The sequence below is a fragment of the Trichoderma breve genome, chromosome 1, assembly GCF_028502605.1.
Source record: "Trichoderma breve strain T069 chromosome 1, whole genome shotgun sequence".
In the NCBI taxonomy this organism is placed as follows: Eukaryota; Fungi; Ascomycota; class Sordariomycetes; order Hypocreales; family Hypocreaceae; genus Trichoderma; species Trichoderma breve.
Window position 1 is genome coordinate 357360 of NC_079232.1, and position 16818 is coordinate 374177.

At 51.9% G+C, this 16818-nt stretch overlaps 6 protein-coding genes across 6 annotated transcripts; 3 read left to right on the top strand and 3 right to left on the bottom strand.

Moving 5' to 3' along the window:
• Nucleotides 1–463: 463 nt before the first annotated feature.
• On the bottom strand, nucleotides 464–2678 carry T069G_00125 (armadillo/beta-catenin-like repeat domain-containing protein; the record flags this gene model as incomplete). The annotated part of the gene is made up of 7 exons (XM_056167335.1): nucleotides 464–795; nucleotides 865–1614; nucleotides 1737–1982; nucleotides 2050–2163; nucleotides 2248–2368; nucleotides 2469–2554; nucleotides 2648–2678. 7 exons carry the CDS (start codon nucleotides 2676–2678, stop codon nucleotides 464–466), a joined length of 1680 nt encoding a protein of 559 aa, XP_056032651.1.
• A 3375-nt stretch (nucleotides 2679–6053) lies between these two features.
• Nucleotides 6054–8043, top strand: T069G_00126 (CBS domain-containing protein; the record flags this gene model as incomplete). Its single annotated transcript, XM_056167336.1, has 4 exons — nucleotides 6054–6743; nucleotides 6928–7051; nucleotides 7172–7321; nucleotides 7388–8043. The coding sequence occupies 4 exons, from the start codon at nucleotides 6054–6056 to the stop codon at nucleotides 8041–8043; spliced, it is 1620 nt and encodes a 539-aa protein (XP_056032652.1).
• A 1098-nt stretch (nucleotides 8044–9141) lies between these two features.
• Nucleotides 9142–10887, top strand: T069G_00127 (rhoGAP domain-containing protein; the record flags this gene model as incomplete). Its single annotated transcript, XM_056167337.1, has 4 exons — nucleotides 9142–9447; nucleotides 9506–9559; nucleotides 9674–10759; nucleotides 10855–10887. The coding sequence occupies 4 exons, from the start codon at nucleotides 9142–9144 to the stop codon at nucleotides 10885–10887; spliced, it is 1479 nt and encodes a 492-aa protein (XP_056032653.1).
• Nucleotides 10888–12211: 1324 nt separating this feature from the next.
• T069G_00128 (uncharacterized protein) lies at nucleotides 12212–12832 on the top strand (the record flags this gene model as incomplete). The annotated part of the gene is made up of 1 exon (XM_056167338.1): nucleotides 12212–12832. One exon carries the CDS (start codon nucleotides 12212–12214, stop codon nucleotides 12830–12832), a length of 621 nt encoding a protein of 206 aa, XP_056032654.1.
• Nucleotides 12833–13138: 306 nt separating this feature from the next.
• Nucleotides 13139–14056, bottom strand: T069G_00129 (uncharacterized protein; the record flags this gene model as incomplete). Its single annotated transcript, XM_056167339.1, has 1 exon — nucleotides 13139–14056. One exon carries the CDS (start codon nucleotides 14054–14056, stop codon nucleotides 13139–13141), a length of 918 nt encoding a protein of 305 aa, XP_056032655.1.
• A 69-nt stretch (nucleotides 14057–14125) lies between these two features.
• On the bottom strand, nucleotides 14126–14606 carry T069G_00130 (replication factor A protein 3 domain-containing protein; the record flags this gene model as incomplete). Its single annotated transcript, XM_056167340.1, has 3 exons — nucleotides 14126–14196; nucleotides 14287–14389; nucleotides 14454–14606. 3 exons carry the CDS (start codon nucleotides 14604–14606, stop codon nucleotides 14126–14128), a joined length of 327 nt encoding a protein of 108 aa, XP_056032656.1.
• Nucleotides 14607–16818: the final 2212 nt, after the last annotated feature.

Below are 16818 nucleotides of genomic sequence, written 5' to 3' on the forward strand. Positions count from 1 at the left end.
AGGGGTAAAGGAAAACTGAAAACGAAATAAAACCGAAAACAAGCCGACATCTGCATCCTTGGAACATGGCACTTTGTCCTCCTAGTCCCTCGGAAAAGGTTCTCTCTTCGGCTGGCGTAGTATAAAAGAAAGAAACAGTACTCTCCTGGAAATAGCACGTCCTCGGGAATTCTTCGCTGAGCGGGGAAGTAAAAAAAAAAAAGCTATCAAAACGAAAAATTGAAGACCAAAGCCCGCAGAAACAAAAAAGGATGCGAGGGCAAAAGGCCTCTTCCCAACAGACTTGGAAGCTTGGATGGGAAGGCAGCGACCCTCGTGGCTTGATCTGGAACAAAGCTTGAGACGCCTAAAACACCGTCGCCTTCGCCATGCCGCGCTAATCCTCCTCGCAACCTGGTTCACGGTTCCAAAGCAGCACTTGTAAGTCACCTGCTAATCTTTGTTCGAGGCTTGCAAAGAGAATTTAGCCTTCAATGTGAGCCTTGGATCCGCCGCTCTGGCCCAGGAGCTCGAGACATCGCTGGGCCAAGTTGATCACCTCGCCTTCGTCCTCCTCCTCGACTTCGGGATCGGCAACCTGGCGGTTGGCAATGAGTCGAATGTTTTCGATAATGTCGTCAGCCTTTCCGATCTGGCCAATCAGGGTCTTGTCCTCGGACTCGAACAGCTGCAGCAGCGTCCACACGGCGATGTGTTGGAAGGTGGCGTCACCGGACTGGAGGAAGCGGCACAGGTACCCGTGGACACCACCGTTGGGCTCGTTCCAGTTCTGGACGAAAATGGAGTAGTCGCCAACTATCAAACCGTCTGTTAGCTTCATGCTGCTATGGAGTGGGGGATAAGGATAGCCAGCAAGCTTCTTACCTTTGGATGATAGGTTGCCCAGGGCAGCAGCACTGTTGCCCTGCACCTCGATGCTCTCCGAGTGGGTCAGGGGAATCAAGACATCGCAAACACCGAGGTTCAACAGGTGAGACTTGAGGTCGTCGCTGAGGGCGAGGACGGCGATGGCGGCCGTCATCTCGGACTGAACGGTAACGGGGACATCCAGCACAAGCTGCTTGCACTTTTGCACGGCTCCGGCTTCCAACACCAACGCCTTGTTACGATCCGAACTAGCGGCCAGGTTTCGCAGCGTCGAGATGGCATGGCACTGGATTTCTTCGTTGTCGGTAGAGCCCAAGAGGTCCACCAGGGGCTTCAGAAAGTTTGCCTCGATAATCGGAGACTCGTTCAAGGGGTGGATGGAGATGTTGCGGATGCAGGCGACGGCGGAGAGGATGAGAGGAAGATACGATGACTGGAGGAGGCGAAGAAGAGGGTGGAGACCGTTGGCTCGGACAATGTCCAGCTGGTACTTTTCGTCGGAGGCCAAGTTTCGGAGGGCCAAGGCGGCCTGGCACTGGACCTTGGGCGAGGAAGAGTCCATGAGATTTACGAGGGACTGGACAAGCTTGGGTTCTGAGGAGGCCAGTTTCCGGCGGTTGTTGGAATCGACGGCAATGTTACTCAGAGCGGTCGTACAATAGTATTGGACGTCGACATCTGGAGAAGACAGAAGCTGGACAAGGACGGGGATGGCGCCAGCGTTGACCAGCTGTTGCCGGTTCTCGTCTATCAAGGTATGCAGTTAGCAGCAGCCCAGCGCATTGCGTCACAGCCGTCTCCGCTTGAAAATTTCCGAAACCAAGTGAGACGGTATAAAAAATAACAAAAGTTGATTTAAAGAAACGCACCAGAATGTGTCATGTTGAGAAGAGCACCGGTGGCATTCCTTTGAACTCGCATGTCTTTGGACTTGGCCAGTCGAGTCAAGGGGCCCAAAGCCCCTGACCGGGCGATCTTGGCCTTGTTCTCCTCATGCGTAGCCAGGTTTGTAATGCATCCTACGGCGTTGCACTGAACCTCGACATTTGGCGAGAGCATCTGTCGGATCAGAGGCGTCAGGCCACCGAGCTGGACAATAAGAACCTTGTTCTCGGCTGTAGATGCGCGCACGCAGTAGTTAGAACGCTGGTCAGGTTTGGTCGGGTAGAAGCGCTTCCTTACTGTTGACGGCGAGATTGCCAAGTGCCGCACTGGCAGCTCTCTGGACCTCGATATCGGGGCTTTGTAGCAAAAACAGGATGGGCTCAAGAGTGTCGCGATCGACCTCACGGACATCTACAAAGCTCTGTTATTAGCACCGGCGCCACCGCCCTTGCGTGATCCCCAACTGCAGAGACCAGCTGCCCGAGACGGCCATACCTCGTTCTGTGATTTCGGCAAACGTCAAACTGGCGCTGCGCTGTAGATCGATGTTTTCCGAGAAAACCAGCGTGCTGAGGGCTCGGAGCGGTTCGCCAGAGAAGAAGTCGGTCTCGCCGCGCTGCATCCGTAGAGACAAGTCAGCTTTCAGCCACGAGCGGCAAAGGGGGAAGAATGATGGCCAGCAGCATCGAAGGCCATCATCAGCGGAGTAAACGCACGTTTTCGAGATACTGGAGAAGGTCGGCAACCGCCTCTCGCTCGCTATCGGCGAGAGCAGGTTCGTAGAGGCCATCGCGGGCTCGCCCTGGAAACGGGAGTTAGAGAGAAGACTCGGAGAAGGGGCGAAAGAAAAAAGTCGGATAGAGAGAGACTGGGCAACGGATCTGGGCTGGCTCACCTCCGCAGCATGTCGAGTTGCAAATACCCATGGCGGCGACAGCTGGGCTTTTGATCGACTTTGGGGCGGAGAGGATGGAGAGGAGAGGATGGAAGATGCTTCTGTTTCTTTTGTTGATGCTTTTGCTCTGGCTCTGGCCCTGGCGGTGCTTATTAGGCGGTGGTGATGGAGCTGGGACGCTAGCGCCACCTCTAAATGGGTACCTGTGCAGCTACTGGCCAAGTACATACAACGGCTGACCTGGACGCTTGTGCTGGCTGCGGTTTATGCTGTGGCCAGGCCGAGGCGCCAAGTATCGGCCGTGTATCCACCGATGGGCCACGGCAACGGGAGCGTGACGAAAGGGCGGGTCCTGAAGCTGCTGTTGCTGGCTGCTGGCGCGATCGAGGAGCGCTAGAGTGAGCAACCGCAGGCTGGGAGTCCACTGAAGAGGAGCCCTAAGAAATTGATTGATGGCACTTGACCTAAGGAGACGGGAGGAGACTATGTGGATTTTGGATGTATAGAGCTTGCAGAGCGGTGGGCGGAATTGGACCTCACTTGATACAGTACAGTAGAGCAAGGGCATGAGCATGAGCATAAGTGAGAAGGGGGCAGACAAGACAAGACAAGACGGCAAGAGGATTCCGCGGGCGATGCGGTGACAATCCGTTTCTATTTCTCAAGATCGGACTGATCGCTTCGAGAAGGGCAAGGGCTAGGCTGGGCTCTGGAAGGGACTGACTGGACACCAAGGCTCGACGACGGTTAGGCCTTGGCCTTTGGGTCGCAGGGGGTCGCTGCGAAGTCGTCACAAGCACATGGACCAGACGTCGAGGCGGTACTTGCGGCAGCCATGGAAATCCCACGCCGCGCATAAGTACTCCCGCGACAAGACCCCCATGCAAGGCGGCCACTTGCTTGGGCGGCATTGGGAATAGTAATACGGAGTCTGCTGGCAGCACTAAGGCAGTAGTCAAGGGCTCAGATAGGCGGGCTTTGGACGATATGCGGCCACAAGTGCTTGGAGAAGGGCATCTAGTGGTGGCCCACTGCGGTCAGAGGACAGGCGTGACTACTGTATGGATGGACGTCGTTTAAACCTGGAGAGCAGAGCAGAGCTTCAGACTCGAGGTGAGGCGAGGCGAGGTGGTATCAGGTTTAGGTTTCTTTTCAGTTTTGGACGGTCCATCCAACTCCAACCCCTGCTATCGGGCATCTACGTAGTCTGTTATGGCGCTGATCAATGCCGCTACATACTCGTACATGTAGATGAAACATGCATCCTATTGTTGTACAAGATATGCTGCATGCCTGTCCTTACATGCTGGTGCTAGTTACTACTAGTACTTGTATGCACAACAGCGGCCAGCACGACACACTCCGTCTTATTCATACCTCCTCTACCGGCGTCTATTGGACCATTTGCACCTCTTCACCGCGGCATGATTAAGTGTTCGGGATCCTACGTGTTCACGCCAGACGGTGCTATGAGGGCATGGCAAACATGGGTATCTGCCAACCGCCGCCTCATTCGCAGCGCTCGGGGCCCAGCCAACCTGCGAATCGGCGGTCTATGCTGGTTCAGGCAGTGTCTTGGGTTGGACTCTTTGCGTTTGAGGGGGAGGGGGATCGGGTCCGCAAACCACGTATGTAATGTAGCGGAACCAGTCCTGCGAGTCCAGCTGTCAAGGAGCCCATTGGCTGCGCAGTCCTACCGTCTTTGGATTTTTTCAGGCGTATCGGCGGCTACGACGATAATAAATGACGAGTTGAGCATAGGCTCTTTGGTCGAAAAATTTTCAACCCGACATTCGATAGCCTCGCTGGGGCTTGGTTTGGGCATGTTCGTGGGCCAAAAGGCGGAGATGTGCAGATTGATGGAGCTCGGCTCGAACGTTGGCTGCACCTTGTGACCACCAGATACTAGTAGTAGATGCTGATGATACAAAAGAATGTCGCCACGGATACGAAGCATTGGGTAATCTGAATTCGGCTGTATCGTACTTGCATGTAAGAGAACATTATGGAACGTGCTTCATCCGCATGGAGTTTTTGATCTTGACTCATCCCCAGCTGGTTGGTTACCCTGGATGGAGAGATGGAGAGACAATTGGCGGTGGACGATAAGCCATGAAACTCAAATGCGACTCCAAACATCAATTGAGAGCCAATGAGCACGTAATTTCTCAAAAGGCCTCGGGGAAATTCGAAATCAACGCCATGCCACAAAATCCCTACCTACATACCCTAGGTACATACATATGCATGCATCGATTGATATCACCGTCACCGTCACCACTCACCTACCTACAGTAGGCTGTCCACATTATCTTATCGTGCCCACGGGGAGAAGGATTCAACTGCTTTGCATCAGATCAGTCAGCACATGTGCTTTATGCAGCTGCACCAAACGGGATCGCCTCACCTCACCTTACCCTGCAGAAATTCGCATCGAAAGAAAGGGTCTACGATGAATCCGGCGCGGTGACGTCAGACGGGATGACTCTGCACGGGCGTAGCATGACTTGCCTTTTTGCCTTTGTCGTATATCAAGGCGCATGAAGTGATAGATAACATGAGACTATGAGGAAAGAGGGTGTGGCCGGCGCCGAGTTCAATTTGGCTGGGACAATCAACTCGCCCCGTGTGTGCAGCGGCTGCAATGCTGAACCTTGTCTTGATACATTGACTGGTCTGTGATCTTCCATTTTCGGGCATGACGAATTGCGTGTGTGTGTGTTGCTTCACCTTATCTATCAGAGTATGTACACCACTGATAAGGTTCCCTCAGCAATATAAAGTATAAAGAGGCAAAACACTGTATCTACTATACTTCCCAGTAGTACTTACCAACCTGAATGCAATTCGCAATTTGGATTATCTGTTCAGTCCAATGAATTCCATGTTGGTATGGGCCAAATACCGTGTCCGAGACAACCGCCATTGATCCATGAATGTCTAGACCCGAAACCGTTGCGTCCTCAGACACATGGCGCAGCGCAGCAGATCGCCGCCAAAAGCTGCTTCTCCAGGCGTGAGCATCGGGGAAATCTGGATGTAAATTAATCAATTTGATGTGCTCGTATGTACTTACAGACATCCATGTACCGCGGAATCCGCCCCATTTGGTGTAGGTGTAATTACCATTGGATTTGATGTACCTTGCCTTACAAGAAATAGCCGCAGCCGCTGTATGTACGAGTACATGTCGAGATCGGCCACAGCGCTGCCTGTTTCGTCGCATCCGTTGAACTGCGTCTTTTGCTGTCCCGAAACCAAAAAAGAACACCAAAACTGACGACCAAATCGGAGTCTGCCTCCGTGCTCGTACATGCAGATTCGCGACAACTGAACTCCTGCACGACCACATAAGCCAAAAAGTCCGTTGACATCAGCCGAGCTCCAGCGCCTGTGACACGCTGGAATGAAGGAAAGCGAGGAGGCTGCTAGCGCTCAGCTGGCCCCCGCACCTGCTGATGCGCCTGGCGATAGTGATATGGAGAGCCGACAAGCGGCAGCATCTGCAGCTGGACCAGGCATCAACAACACCATCGCCGGTGGGAGCAGCGACAACAACAACGACAACATCACCAGCAGCAACAACAATTCACTCGATAACAGCAGCAGTCAAATCAACGCTGATAGCAGTGTAATAATCACTGCTGGCGACAGCACCGGAAGTCCTGGATCCGCAGCTACACCCGCTCCCGGAACAATAGCACCAGCAGCAGCCATAGCACCAGATCCTGCATCTGCACCCGCATCTGCTACGATTACATCTGGAGCATCGCCATCGCCCGCTCCCCAGCCCGGATCTGCACCTCGCCGCAGCCTTGCATCCCCTGCATCGTCCCCCGGATCCTCTCCTCGATCCTCGCCCGGCTCTTCTGGATCTGCTTCTGGATCTGCACCGGCATCCGCTGCTATCACTCCCGGCTCTGCTGAGTCTGAACCCGCCTCGACTCCGGCGCCGGGCTTCAAGCTTCGTCCGCCATCCATTGCGCTGCCTCCTTTTGTCGCCCCGTCGTCGTATCTCTTCCACGCTGGTGCCATGGCTGATGCGCCGGATCCCAAGCCGCTGAGTCCCCTTGACAAGGAGCAGCGACAAGGCTTGGTACGTCTGCCTATCCTCCTATTGTTTCCCTCCCTCCCTCCTCCCTCCCGTTGGCCAGCACCGATAGCGGTGCCACGCCATAGAGAGATGTGTTTCTCTACATTTGCCCTTCCTTCTTTCTACTCCTCCTCTACTCTTTCTTCTCAATCGCCTCCCCTGCTGACCTCGTGTTGCCTCTCCACAGAAAGCCATCCGGGATTTCCTCCGCAAGCGTACCAGCTACGATGTGCTCCCCCTATCCTTCCGCCTCATTGTGCTCGACACGGATCTGCTCATTAAGAAGAGTCTCAATATCCTGATTCAGAACTGTGAGTAGAATCAATCAATCAATCCCAGGACGATATCGGGCTCTCTATTCTGCCCCGCGCTTCTCCCCGCACCACCTTAGGGGCTGCTTTTGTCACGATGCTAATGGGAAACTACTGTAGCCATTGTATCTGCCCCTCTATGGGATTCGCACACTTCGCGCTTCGCCGGCATCCTGACGGCGACCGACTACATCAATGTGATCCAGTATCACTGCCAGTTCCCCGATGAGATGAGCAAGCTGGATCAATTTCGCCTGGCTAGTTTGAGAGGTGCTTATTCCCCTCTGACCCCCATCTGCAATTGTCGTAGCACAGGGCTAATTGTGACGTACCTAGACATCGAAAAAGCCATTGGGGCGACTCCCATTGAATCTGTTTCCGTCCATCCTTCGAGACCCCTGTACGAAGCACTTCGACGCATGCTCAAGACTCGTGCGCGAAGGATCCCCCTCGTCGACGTCGATGAAGAGACCGGCAGAGAGACCGTCATCTCCGTCATTACGCAATATCGAATCCTCAAGTTCATCGCTGTCAATAACGAACACAATACGATTTTGCTAAAGAAGACGCTTCGCGAGATCCAGCTGGGCACCTACAACGACCTGCTCGTTGCACGCATGGGAACCACAGTCCTCGAGGTTATCAACCTCATGGTCAACGGCAACATTAGCTGCGTGCCCATTGTCGATTCCGAAAACAGAGTTCTCAATGCTTTTGAAGCCGTGGACATTATACCTTGCATCAAGGGCGGGGCTTACGACGAGTTAAACGGCAGCGTGGGCGAGGCACTGTGCAAGCGGCCCGAAGACAACCCGGGCATCTTCACATGCAGTCAAGACGACAGGCTGGATTCCATCTTCGACACAATCCGCAAGAGCCGCGTCCACCGATTGATTGTGGTCGATGATGAGAATAAGCTCAAGGGTGTGATTTCGCTCTCCGACATCCTCAAATACGTGCTGCTTCATGGCGAAGAAGATATTCCGGAGTAATGGTCGACGACAATGGTGCATGTGCATAACACGATATCAAGATGGAGGCTGTACACGGAAGAATGGGCTCGGGGATTAAGATTAAGGATACATCTTGTGCGGCGTACTGGTGATTTTTGGGATGACGACGAGTAGCACTATGGGGGAATTGCTAGGATTCTGGTACATACTTACTTTAGCCCCCTTTTTTCTCTTTCTCATTCAACCGATAGAGTTTTGTAAGGTAGGTTTCTTTTTGGTTATTTTGGGCAGTTGTCGGAAAGCCAAAGACTCTTGGCTGGAAATTGTCTAGGTTGAGACTGTTAACAAGAAGCATTTTTTGATTCTCTTGTCTTGGGGCTGTTGCTATCATTTCTTGTGAAAGCTACACCGTCTGGTTTTAACACCTTGTTTCGCCTGCTGAACTCTGCTGCAATTCGCCTCACGAGCAAAAAGATAAGACGAAGGAAATCAGGAAATGGGTACCTCTGTGGTATCCAGGAAAAGTCACCAGAAGCGCGGCTCTCTGGGCGTGACATAGAGTTTCTGTTTCTCTGCGCTGGCCAAGGTTCAGAGCAGCGCCTTTTCTCGAATAACTTCAACGCGCTCTTTTACCTTTTCTTTATCTTATACTTTGATAACAGCGCTGGCCAAAGCCGTTGCTTCGGCAATGCCCCCATCCCTCTTCTCTCCTTCTTTCCCATCCTCTCCCACTTCTTCCTCTCCTTCCCTTCCTCCTCCCATACTTCTTCCCTCTCTGATTCTGCACGCTATTTGGAACATTCTACTCAGTGTTACGAGAATTTGCGAGCCTCTGGTGTTACTGAGCAGTTGCAGAACGACGAATATCATACCGAGCGACTGACATCAAAACAAGAAGCATACATATATGCTGGAATTGGTTAAGGCCGCTTTGGATCGCCTTGATTGGATTCTCTTCTACAATTTGACAGAGATTTATCGAAGCATTTTCAGTCCATCTTCATCTTCGTCATAGGCGTATACACCTCTCTCCATCACGCCGACTCTCTCTATCGATTCTCACCATTGATAAATCATCAAAATATCGCCTCAACTACAATATCACGTAGTATCATCTCAAATTCGACATTAGTCAACATGGTCTCGTTTACCAACCCCTTGTCTGGCTCATCTGCGTCCCGGCAACGCAGTAACCCCCGGAGCATCCAGTCTGCGGAGCCAGCCTTTGTTCCTCCAGCGAACCGGGCACGATATGTACCAAACAGCGCATCGCAAGCATTCCCTCTCTCTGAAGTCATTCCAGAGTTGATAGAGAACAATCCAGCCATACCCACCAGCCGCACGTGGACACCAAGCACCAGAACCCTGAATTTTTCCAACGATGGAGGTGAAGAACAGGATCGATCCGTCTTCGTAGAGAAATACAACCAGGTAGCAACCAAGGTAGATTAACATATCCAAAACCACTATATTAACTTGTATTGAAGCTAATGGCCATCAGCACGGAGTGAGACCGTTAGTCGCTGGGGACTTTGACGCTCATCTTCGCAATCGGGTAAATAAAAGAAATTCTCTTGTCATGAAGCTTCCTGTTTTTGTTCTAACCCTTCTGTTGTTGCCTCCTGTGATGAAGCTGCCTGTTGTTGTTCTAACCTTTCTATTGTTGCAGAGTGGCTCTTCCAGTCCTGAAAAGAAAAGTTGGCTCTCTCGAATCTTTCGAGGATCGTCCAACCAGTCGATGCCAAAGAAGGCAGCCCCTGGGCTTTGGGCGCATAAACGAAGCACCTCGGACCTGGGATCCTCCATTCGCTCTAAATCAGAGCCCAGGATTCTTGATATTCAAGACTTGGTGCGGTTGACTGGCAGCAGCCTGCTGTATCTACCCCCAGGATTCTCCCCTCACCCTTTGGCTCTTCCGACGTGCATTCGAGCCACGGCTCAGTACCTTGCTGAGAACTCCGATCTTCGAGGCGTTTTCCGAATCCCAGGCTCCGTCAAGACTACAAAGGCTCTCTATGATTATTATTGTGACCCTAGTGGCAGTGACCTTCATATATCCAGCACCACCTATCAACCCACCCTGCCAACATCCATCCCGCATCATCTCCACGACGTGGCTTCTACCTTTAAACGCATTCTCAAGGGGTTGCCAATAGGTGTTTTGGGATCGATCACGTTGCTTGATGCATTTCTTGCAATCTATTCACAACTGCAAAATCGACTGGACGTTCCAGCAGAGAAACTGAAAAAGACTCGTGCACGACTCATTGCGTTGGCTATCCAAACTATTGACTCGCGACTCCAACGGGATCTAATTTGTGCAGTCTTTGGCTTGCTCAGTCTTATTGGCCACGCCACTGAACAATCGCCGGCCAGTGATGCCGATGGTCGAGCTTCCGCGCCTAGTGAGCTCATGTCATATCATGCTCTCGGAATTATATTTGGTTCGTTGCTGGTTGGGTTAGACGAGCTTGACAACTATGACATAAAGGAGTCTTCATCAACTTCTGGCCTATCCCTGGTTCCGATACCAGCAAAGAAGCGCCACAATCGGCAAAAAGCAAAGGGACGCAATCCTGATGTTCCGGATTTCTTCAAGGTCGAAGTCGTAAATAACATCGCCGAGATGGTAATTTCCAACTGGCAAGATGTCGTTCGCCAGATGCTGTTACTGGCAGCGAACCCTGACCAAAAGACGGCGCCAATGCAAGAGACGCATGACGATTCCGAGTCCTCCATCTGCGAATCATTCGTGGTCAATCGTACAATGGATTTGGGTGTAAAAAATGGAAGGGACTTGCCCGCCGAAGATCAGAATTTGGATTTTACCACAGTCTCACTCTCACTCAGGAGAACAAGGTCAGCAGGATCACGGTTGTCTAGACGGGGAAGTGGCAGAGGGCCCTCCAGACAATCATCTCTTCCTCGAATGAGTCCAACCATGGAAGAGGGACATCAGAGAAATCCTTCCAACACAGCTTTCCTCCCTACCACGCCTACTAGTGGCATGGTTGGGCCAGCTTCGACCAGCACCAGGAACGTCACACCGTCCTTAAAGCAATCGTGCTAGGAGCACAATTGCGGAATCCTTGGAGCTCGCCAGAATGGCAGCACGCCTCTACTGCATTCCCGCAGCTACCAAGAAGTCAGTCGACTATCGGCTGAAAATCGTGCCCCTGGTATTACCCAGAGCACTACTATGAAGTCCATACCCCCGCGCGTATCCTCCCGCAACACGAATCACTGTGGTGTTTACAAAAACTCACCAGCATCCAATACATTTTCAGGAGCCAGGAATATTATACAAACGCCCCCTTCACAAGTCCGATCCAAGAAGACACCTAAAGGGACCAATAGACGTGAGAGTAGAGAAGCACAAACTCACAGGACCATTAGGTCCCCGTTGTCAGATAGACTACACGGGAGAAGAAGGGCGTTTGAGAGATTACTCACGCGCAGTGGGGAGAAACTTCGAGGCACGCAATCATCTTACCACGTCTATCCACCTATATACATAAAAGAATCGGAGGATCCGTTCTTACAGCCGGCTCCGTCGACCGAAACCATCCGGTGCGGGCAAGCCAATGGATTTTATGAGCATACGCGTTGGATGGCTCCTCACTTAAAGGCAATTGGTCAAGATGGTTCGATTGTCATTCATGAGAAGCTTCGGTTGCCAGATTTGATCTCTATTGGATCAGACGGCAGCCATGACGACAACAATAGCAAACATACGTGTGAAGATAAAACACCAACAAAAAGGAGATCTGTCAAAGTCTTGGCGGCCATGTTTGAAGATCCGCATGAGTCTCCGTTGACGACTCGAAAGCCCAAGGTCGGGGCACCAAAAGATGCTTTCGGCCTGGCAGAAGGGGCATACCAAGATAAACACGCGTTGTATCAAATTAACAACAGCCCTCATAAACTTTACCATTCTACCAAGATCCTCCATGGGCATCCTGAAGCTGCTGGCGACGTGGAGCTGAAATCCATGGCGAACAATAAACGCAGTACATCTTTAAATGCATGGCCGCTTGTTGATCAATAGAATGATGCACAAGAGACATCTGCCAATAGAAGAGGGGGATCTATACAAGCGGAAACGCAAGCAAGGGGCACACAAACGGATGCACCCATGCATATTAGTCCTAACAATGGGACGGAAAACAACAATAATCGACTCCAAGAGCTCGAAACACTCCTAATAATGAAATCAGCAGAAGCCGCACAACTCCAGCAACGGATACAGAAGCTAGAAGAATCCCAATCAGCATCTCCGAACGAAGAATCGCGAGCCGCCAGCAAGGAGATTCAGAAATGGAAAGAAAAAGCCGAAGCTGCCGAGAGAAAGGCGGCGCGGTTCCAGAGATTCACGACCCGGATCAGAAGCATCCACAGCTCTCTGGCCATGGCAGAAGGATCTCGTCAAAGCGGCGATGACGAGGTGATTTCCCTCGAAGGAAGAGATGCTGAAGGGTCTTATCGGGCTTGTAGAGTTCGATTTACAAAGAGTTTGGGGAGTGAAGCTTCTGGTATCGCCAGGTTTGACGGCGTTGTTGCTGAGGAGGTGCAAGATGATTTACATGAGAGCAAGAGCGATGAAGAGGCGCCTTCGACGGATGGACTCGGACAACACCATCGAGATTTTCACGGATTGGATGGAGTGACGAGTCCCCGGATGGTGGACTTTGGGTCTGCGGCGGTGGCGATGTGGATTGCTGCTCAGGAGTACCTTGAGATGGAAGAGGGTGAGGCTTCTGGTTCGGTGGAAGTTACTACGAGTGGGAGTTCTTTGGATGTGTGGGAGATGGCGGATGAAGACTTTTGAATATTCCCTAGTGAGATGATGGAATGGTTTGAATAGTTTGTGGTTGGCAAAGATTGAATAGTTTTCTGGTCAGTAATGGGTTTTTGAGAAGAAAAAAAGGGGGGAAAAAAAAGGTGTGCTGTTTAGTAATAGTTTTAGGATAGAAAATCATGATTGTATTGTGCTGCATAAAAATTGACCTCATGTAAACGTTCCTCGATACACTTGTTTCTTCCTCCAATCTAACTTGGCTCTATCTATCTGAGTACATTGGCTTATGCACTTCCTCCATGAGTCACCACTTCGCAGCATCGACAATCCTTGATACTACCAAGAAGAGTCAGAGTCCCTCTGACGTGCTATCCTCCATCTTCCCGCCTGGTCCAGATTCATGTCGACTTGCATCCTTCCAATACCATCTAGCACCGCATTGAGCGCCAGGGCATTATTATCCTCCGCGTCCCTCACATAGCTACCGCGGCTCCTGACTTGAGGTCGTCGTATCGGGCTCATTGGCGGAGAAGCGAGCTGATGTGAATCATCCTGGAGGAGCGTGGGCAGAGAATCCGCAACGGAGAAGGGGGAAGCAGGGCGTTCGCGCTGGGAGCTCGGTGGTGAGGGGAGGGAGTCTGCGGCTTGTGTGGAGTAGGTCATGTTTGTGAATGGAGGGGGAGAAGCAGATGATGAGGGGGCGTAGATGGAACGAGGTTGGGCGGAAGGGATAGGTTGATAGGGGGAGATGCGAGGTGCATCCCGAGGAGATGGCAGCGAGAAGTGGGAGTTGTAAGGGTTATTGGATTGCCACGATGGAGAGATATCGTGAGCGAGGCGGAACATGTCTTCTTCGTCATCGGAAAATGGCGAGCTGGAGCGAGAATCGGGGTTGGAGTAGAAGGACCCCGGCATGGTGGTGAAGCCGTGAGGGGGAGCCGTCGAAGGCAACGACGAGGTAGATTGAGAGGCAGCGGCGGAGACATCCTGTGGCGGAAGATTGTAAGGATCGTAAAGGACGAGGTCGAACGACTGTTGCTGGCGATGGTGATTCCAGTCTGGTCCGCTGGGAGGACTATTAAAAGAGGCGCGAAGAACAGGAGGAGACGCAATGCGATAAGGACGAGCAATAGACGGACGAGGACGCGGTTCAAACAAGGACGAAGACGAATGCGAAGGCGAAGATGCAGTTACAGTTGCGTTTGATGATTCAACAATGGGGTTTTGGTTTTGGTTTTGGCCGGGCCAGACCATGGCGATGCGCGGTTGGTGCTGAGGCTCGATGTTGCGGAGCGGCGAGACGCCGTGGCCTGGCGGAACCCGTCAGTTGTCGGAGATGAAGATGTCCTTGTGCTGGTGGGTGAGTTCTGCGACGGCGGAGCAGAGAGTCATGTCTGGTTTTGTCAGTTGCGAGAGTTCTCTTCCAAAGGTATTCGAGGATACAGCAGCTGGAAGGAGGGGAGGGGAATAGAAGATAGACATACCGACTCCGGGGCCAACATCGCGAGTGCTGAGGGCCTTGATGGACAGATCTGGGTTGACCTTGCCAATGACCTGCGCGGCGTTTCCATGGGCGAGATGAGCTTCCTTGAATGAGACATGATTTGTTAGTTGCATTGCTTTTGGTAGACATTTGGGAGGGCGTACGTACGCGGTTCAATAGAATGGTGACGACTCCATCAGCGTCGATTGTGGCCTGGTCGCCTCGCAGCTGCGTAACCTTGCCAACGATGGTGACGACGCGACCGACAAAGTTGTCGAGGTAGGAGGCGGTGATGCGCGGGGAGGACATTTGCTCAGACATGGTGATATGATGTTGTTTGTCGTGTTATGCTGTATGTATAATATCTGCTGTGCTTGTTCGTCTAGATAGTTTGTAGTACAGTCTATACTGTTATCAACCGGGCGTGAAATGTACCGTCAAAGTCAGTCGAGAACTCTGAAATATTGCAAAAAAAACGCAGCTGTTCTCTGGAACCCCTCAACGCGTGTTACACCAGCTTTTGTGTAGTTCGCGATGCCCAGAGCCTGGCGAATATCGCGAGATCAGGTGACACGGCATAAGGCGTATCACGTGCCCGCTGCTGCCCCTCCATTACTGCAGTTCTTCCCCCCCTCTCTAGCTGTCTAGAGCTGTGTAATAGCTCCCCTGCCTAGCTCCAGGATGAGGGGAGGAGAGGGAAAGAGGAAGAAGAGTTAGAGGGGGGAGGCCTCACTCTCACTCTGTACAGTAACGGAATACTGAATACTGTATGTTAGCAAAACTGGCCGTCTCGTCTCAGTTCTTGCACCAAGGAAGCAGTGGCCAATGGACAAGACTGGCATGACACTCCTTTGGCTGATTCGTCACCCAGTGGCTCGGCTCTCAAACATGCTTGTGCAAGTCGAGGCGAGCTGCTGAAATTCATGGCGTAAAAAGCATCGTCTTATTCAAGAGTCTGGAACTTCACATCGAAATGTCACCACCAGCTGAGCCTGGTACTTAGCGAGAGAAGCTCCACATTGTCGATGAAGATTGTTCCTTTACACAACCAGCTTCAGTAGCTTGGACGTCTAATATCCTAGACAGGGATGGGGCCTGGATATACCGGCTTAAGCTGTGACAGCTTCAACGCTGTAAGACTACGAGTATTACAAGCAACACAGCACACAAAGGTTCTATCTAGCCTGCCCTATCCGAGCGATCCAGAGGGCCGTTGTCTGGTTTTGTCTCGTCTACAGCTTCTGCTATCCATTTGGCAAATTCCCAATTGACCAACTGCGGGAGACAGATATACAAAATCCACTCACGCAGTAAGCACCATGTCTATTTGCACATTGCTGGCTGCCAGTCCAATCCATTCGTCGCCATTGGAGCTCGACCTACTGGCCAATGTCTTCAGCAAAAACGAAGCTGGTACTTTGTTAGAAGGCCCTCGCGGCGCACACCCATCTTTGTCGCCCGACGGCATCAAACTCCCGCAAACCTGCGTCTGGTTGTGCGCACATGATTGGTGCCCTCCTTTTGATAACGTTTAGGTAGCATTGGCGCCGACGTGCGCCAGGCACTGAGCCGAAACACATTTTACTTGCTTGCTTGCTTGCCTTGCTTTCGTTTGCTTCTCTTGGGATCAGGTGTGCAGCCATTTGGAGCGCTGGCGAGAAGCTTCCCGATGGGAAAGCCTCTGTTTGTGAGCCACAGAAGCTTGTCTGCGCGAGAACGGAATGCTGCCTGGGAATGGGAGAAGGGAGAGGGTGTAGGCAAGCCGGAGCGAAGTCGGCGAGCTGTCCTGGAGCTTTCGAACTGTGTAAATAAGCCTTTGGCGTATCACGGCGAGAGGTGATTTGCCATTGTCCTGTCTCGCCCTCGGCTTCTGGTCGGGTATAAGTCTTTGAGCCAAATTTTCGTCGTCTTGGAATCGGATATGGTTCTAGGCAAATTCCATGGCGTTGTTACTGATTCATGTAATTACCTTGATGAACTTTTCCAACGTTAAAGGCTTTCGCATAGACCCATCACGGCAAGCCCGCCATGTGAAAGTGCCGACATCAAATGAGAGCTGACGGCGGGGTAGCAAAATGCCAACCTGCATGGCTTCTCAAGCTCTGCAAGTCAAGTTGTAAGATCAAATAAAAACAGCTAGTGTTACGGCAAAGCAAACCTAGAGCTGCAATAGTCCGGAGAGGCCTGATGGGAAAAGCAGACTTGCCCATCGATCACAAGTGGTATGATCGACTGACGGCCTGTCATGATACTGTCTGCGCATCGTTAGCTCCTCTCGTTGTCATCAGCTAACCGGACGCCGTTAAAGTTGCCGTGATCTGCACATTGGTTTTTCTCTTTACCTGGTTTTGGGGACTCATGGCCAAACTTTGTTCTCCGGTCTTGGGTCCATCGCCTTTTTGCCTCCCCGGTCCGGTGCAGAACCAGCTGGACTGGACCGGACTGGCTGGCTCCCTGCGGATAAACCTCAGCAGCAATGGGTAAATGGCTGAAGGAGCTGCTCCATACAGTAGCTTCAGGTTTACTTGTGCTC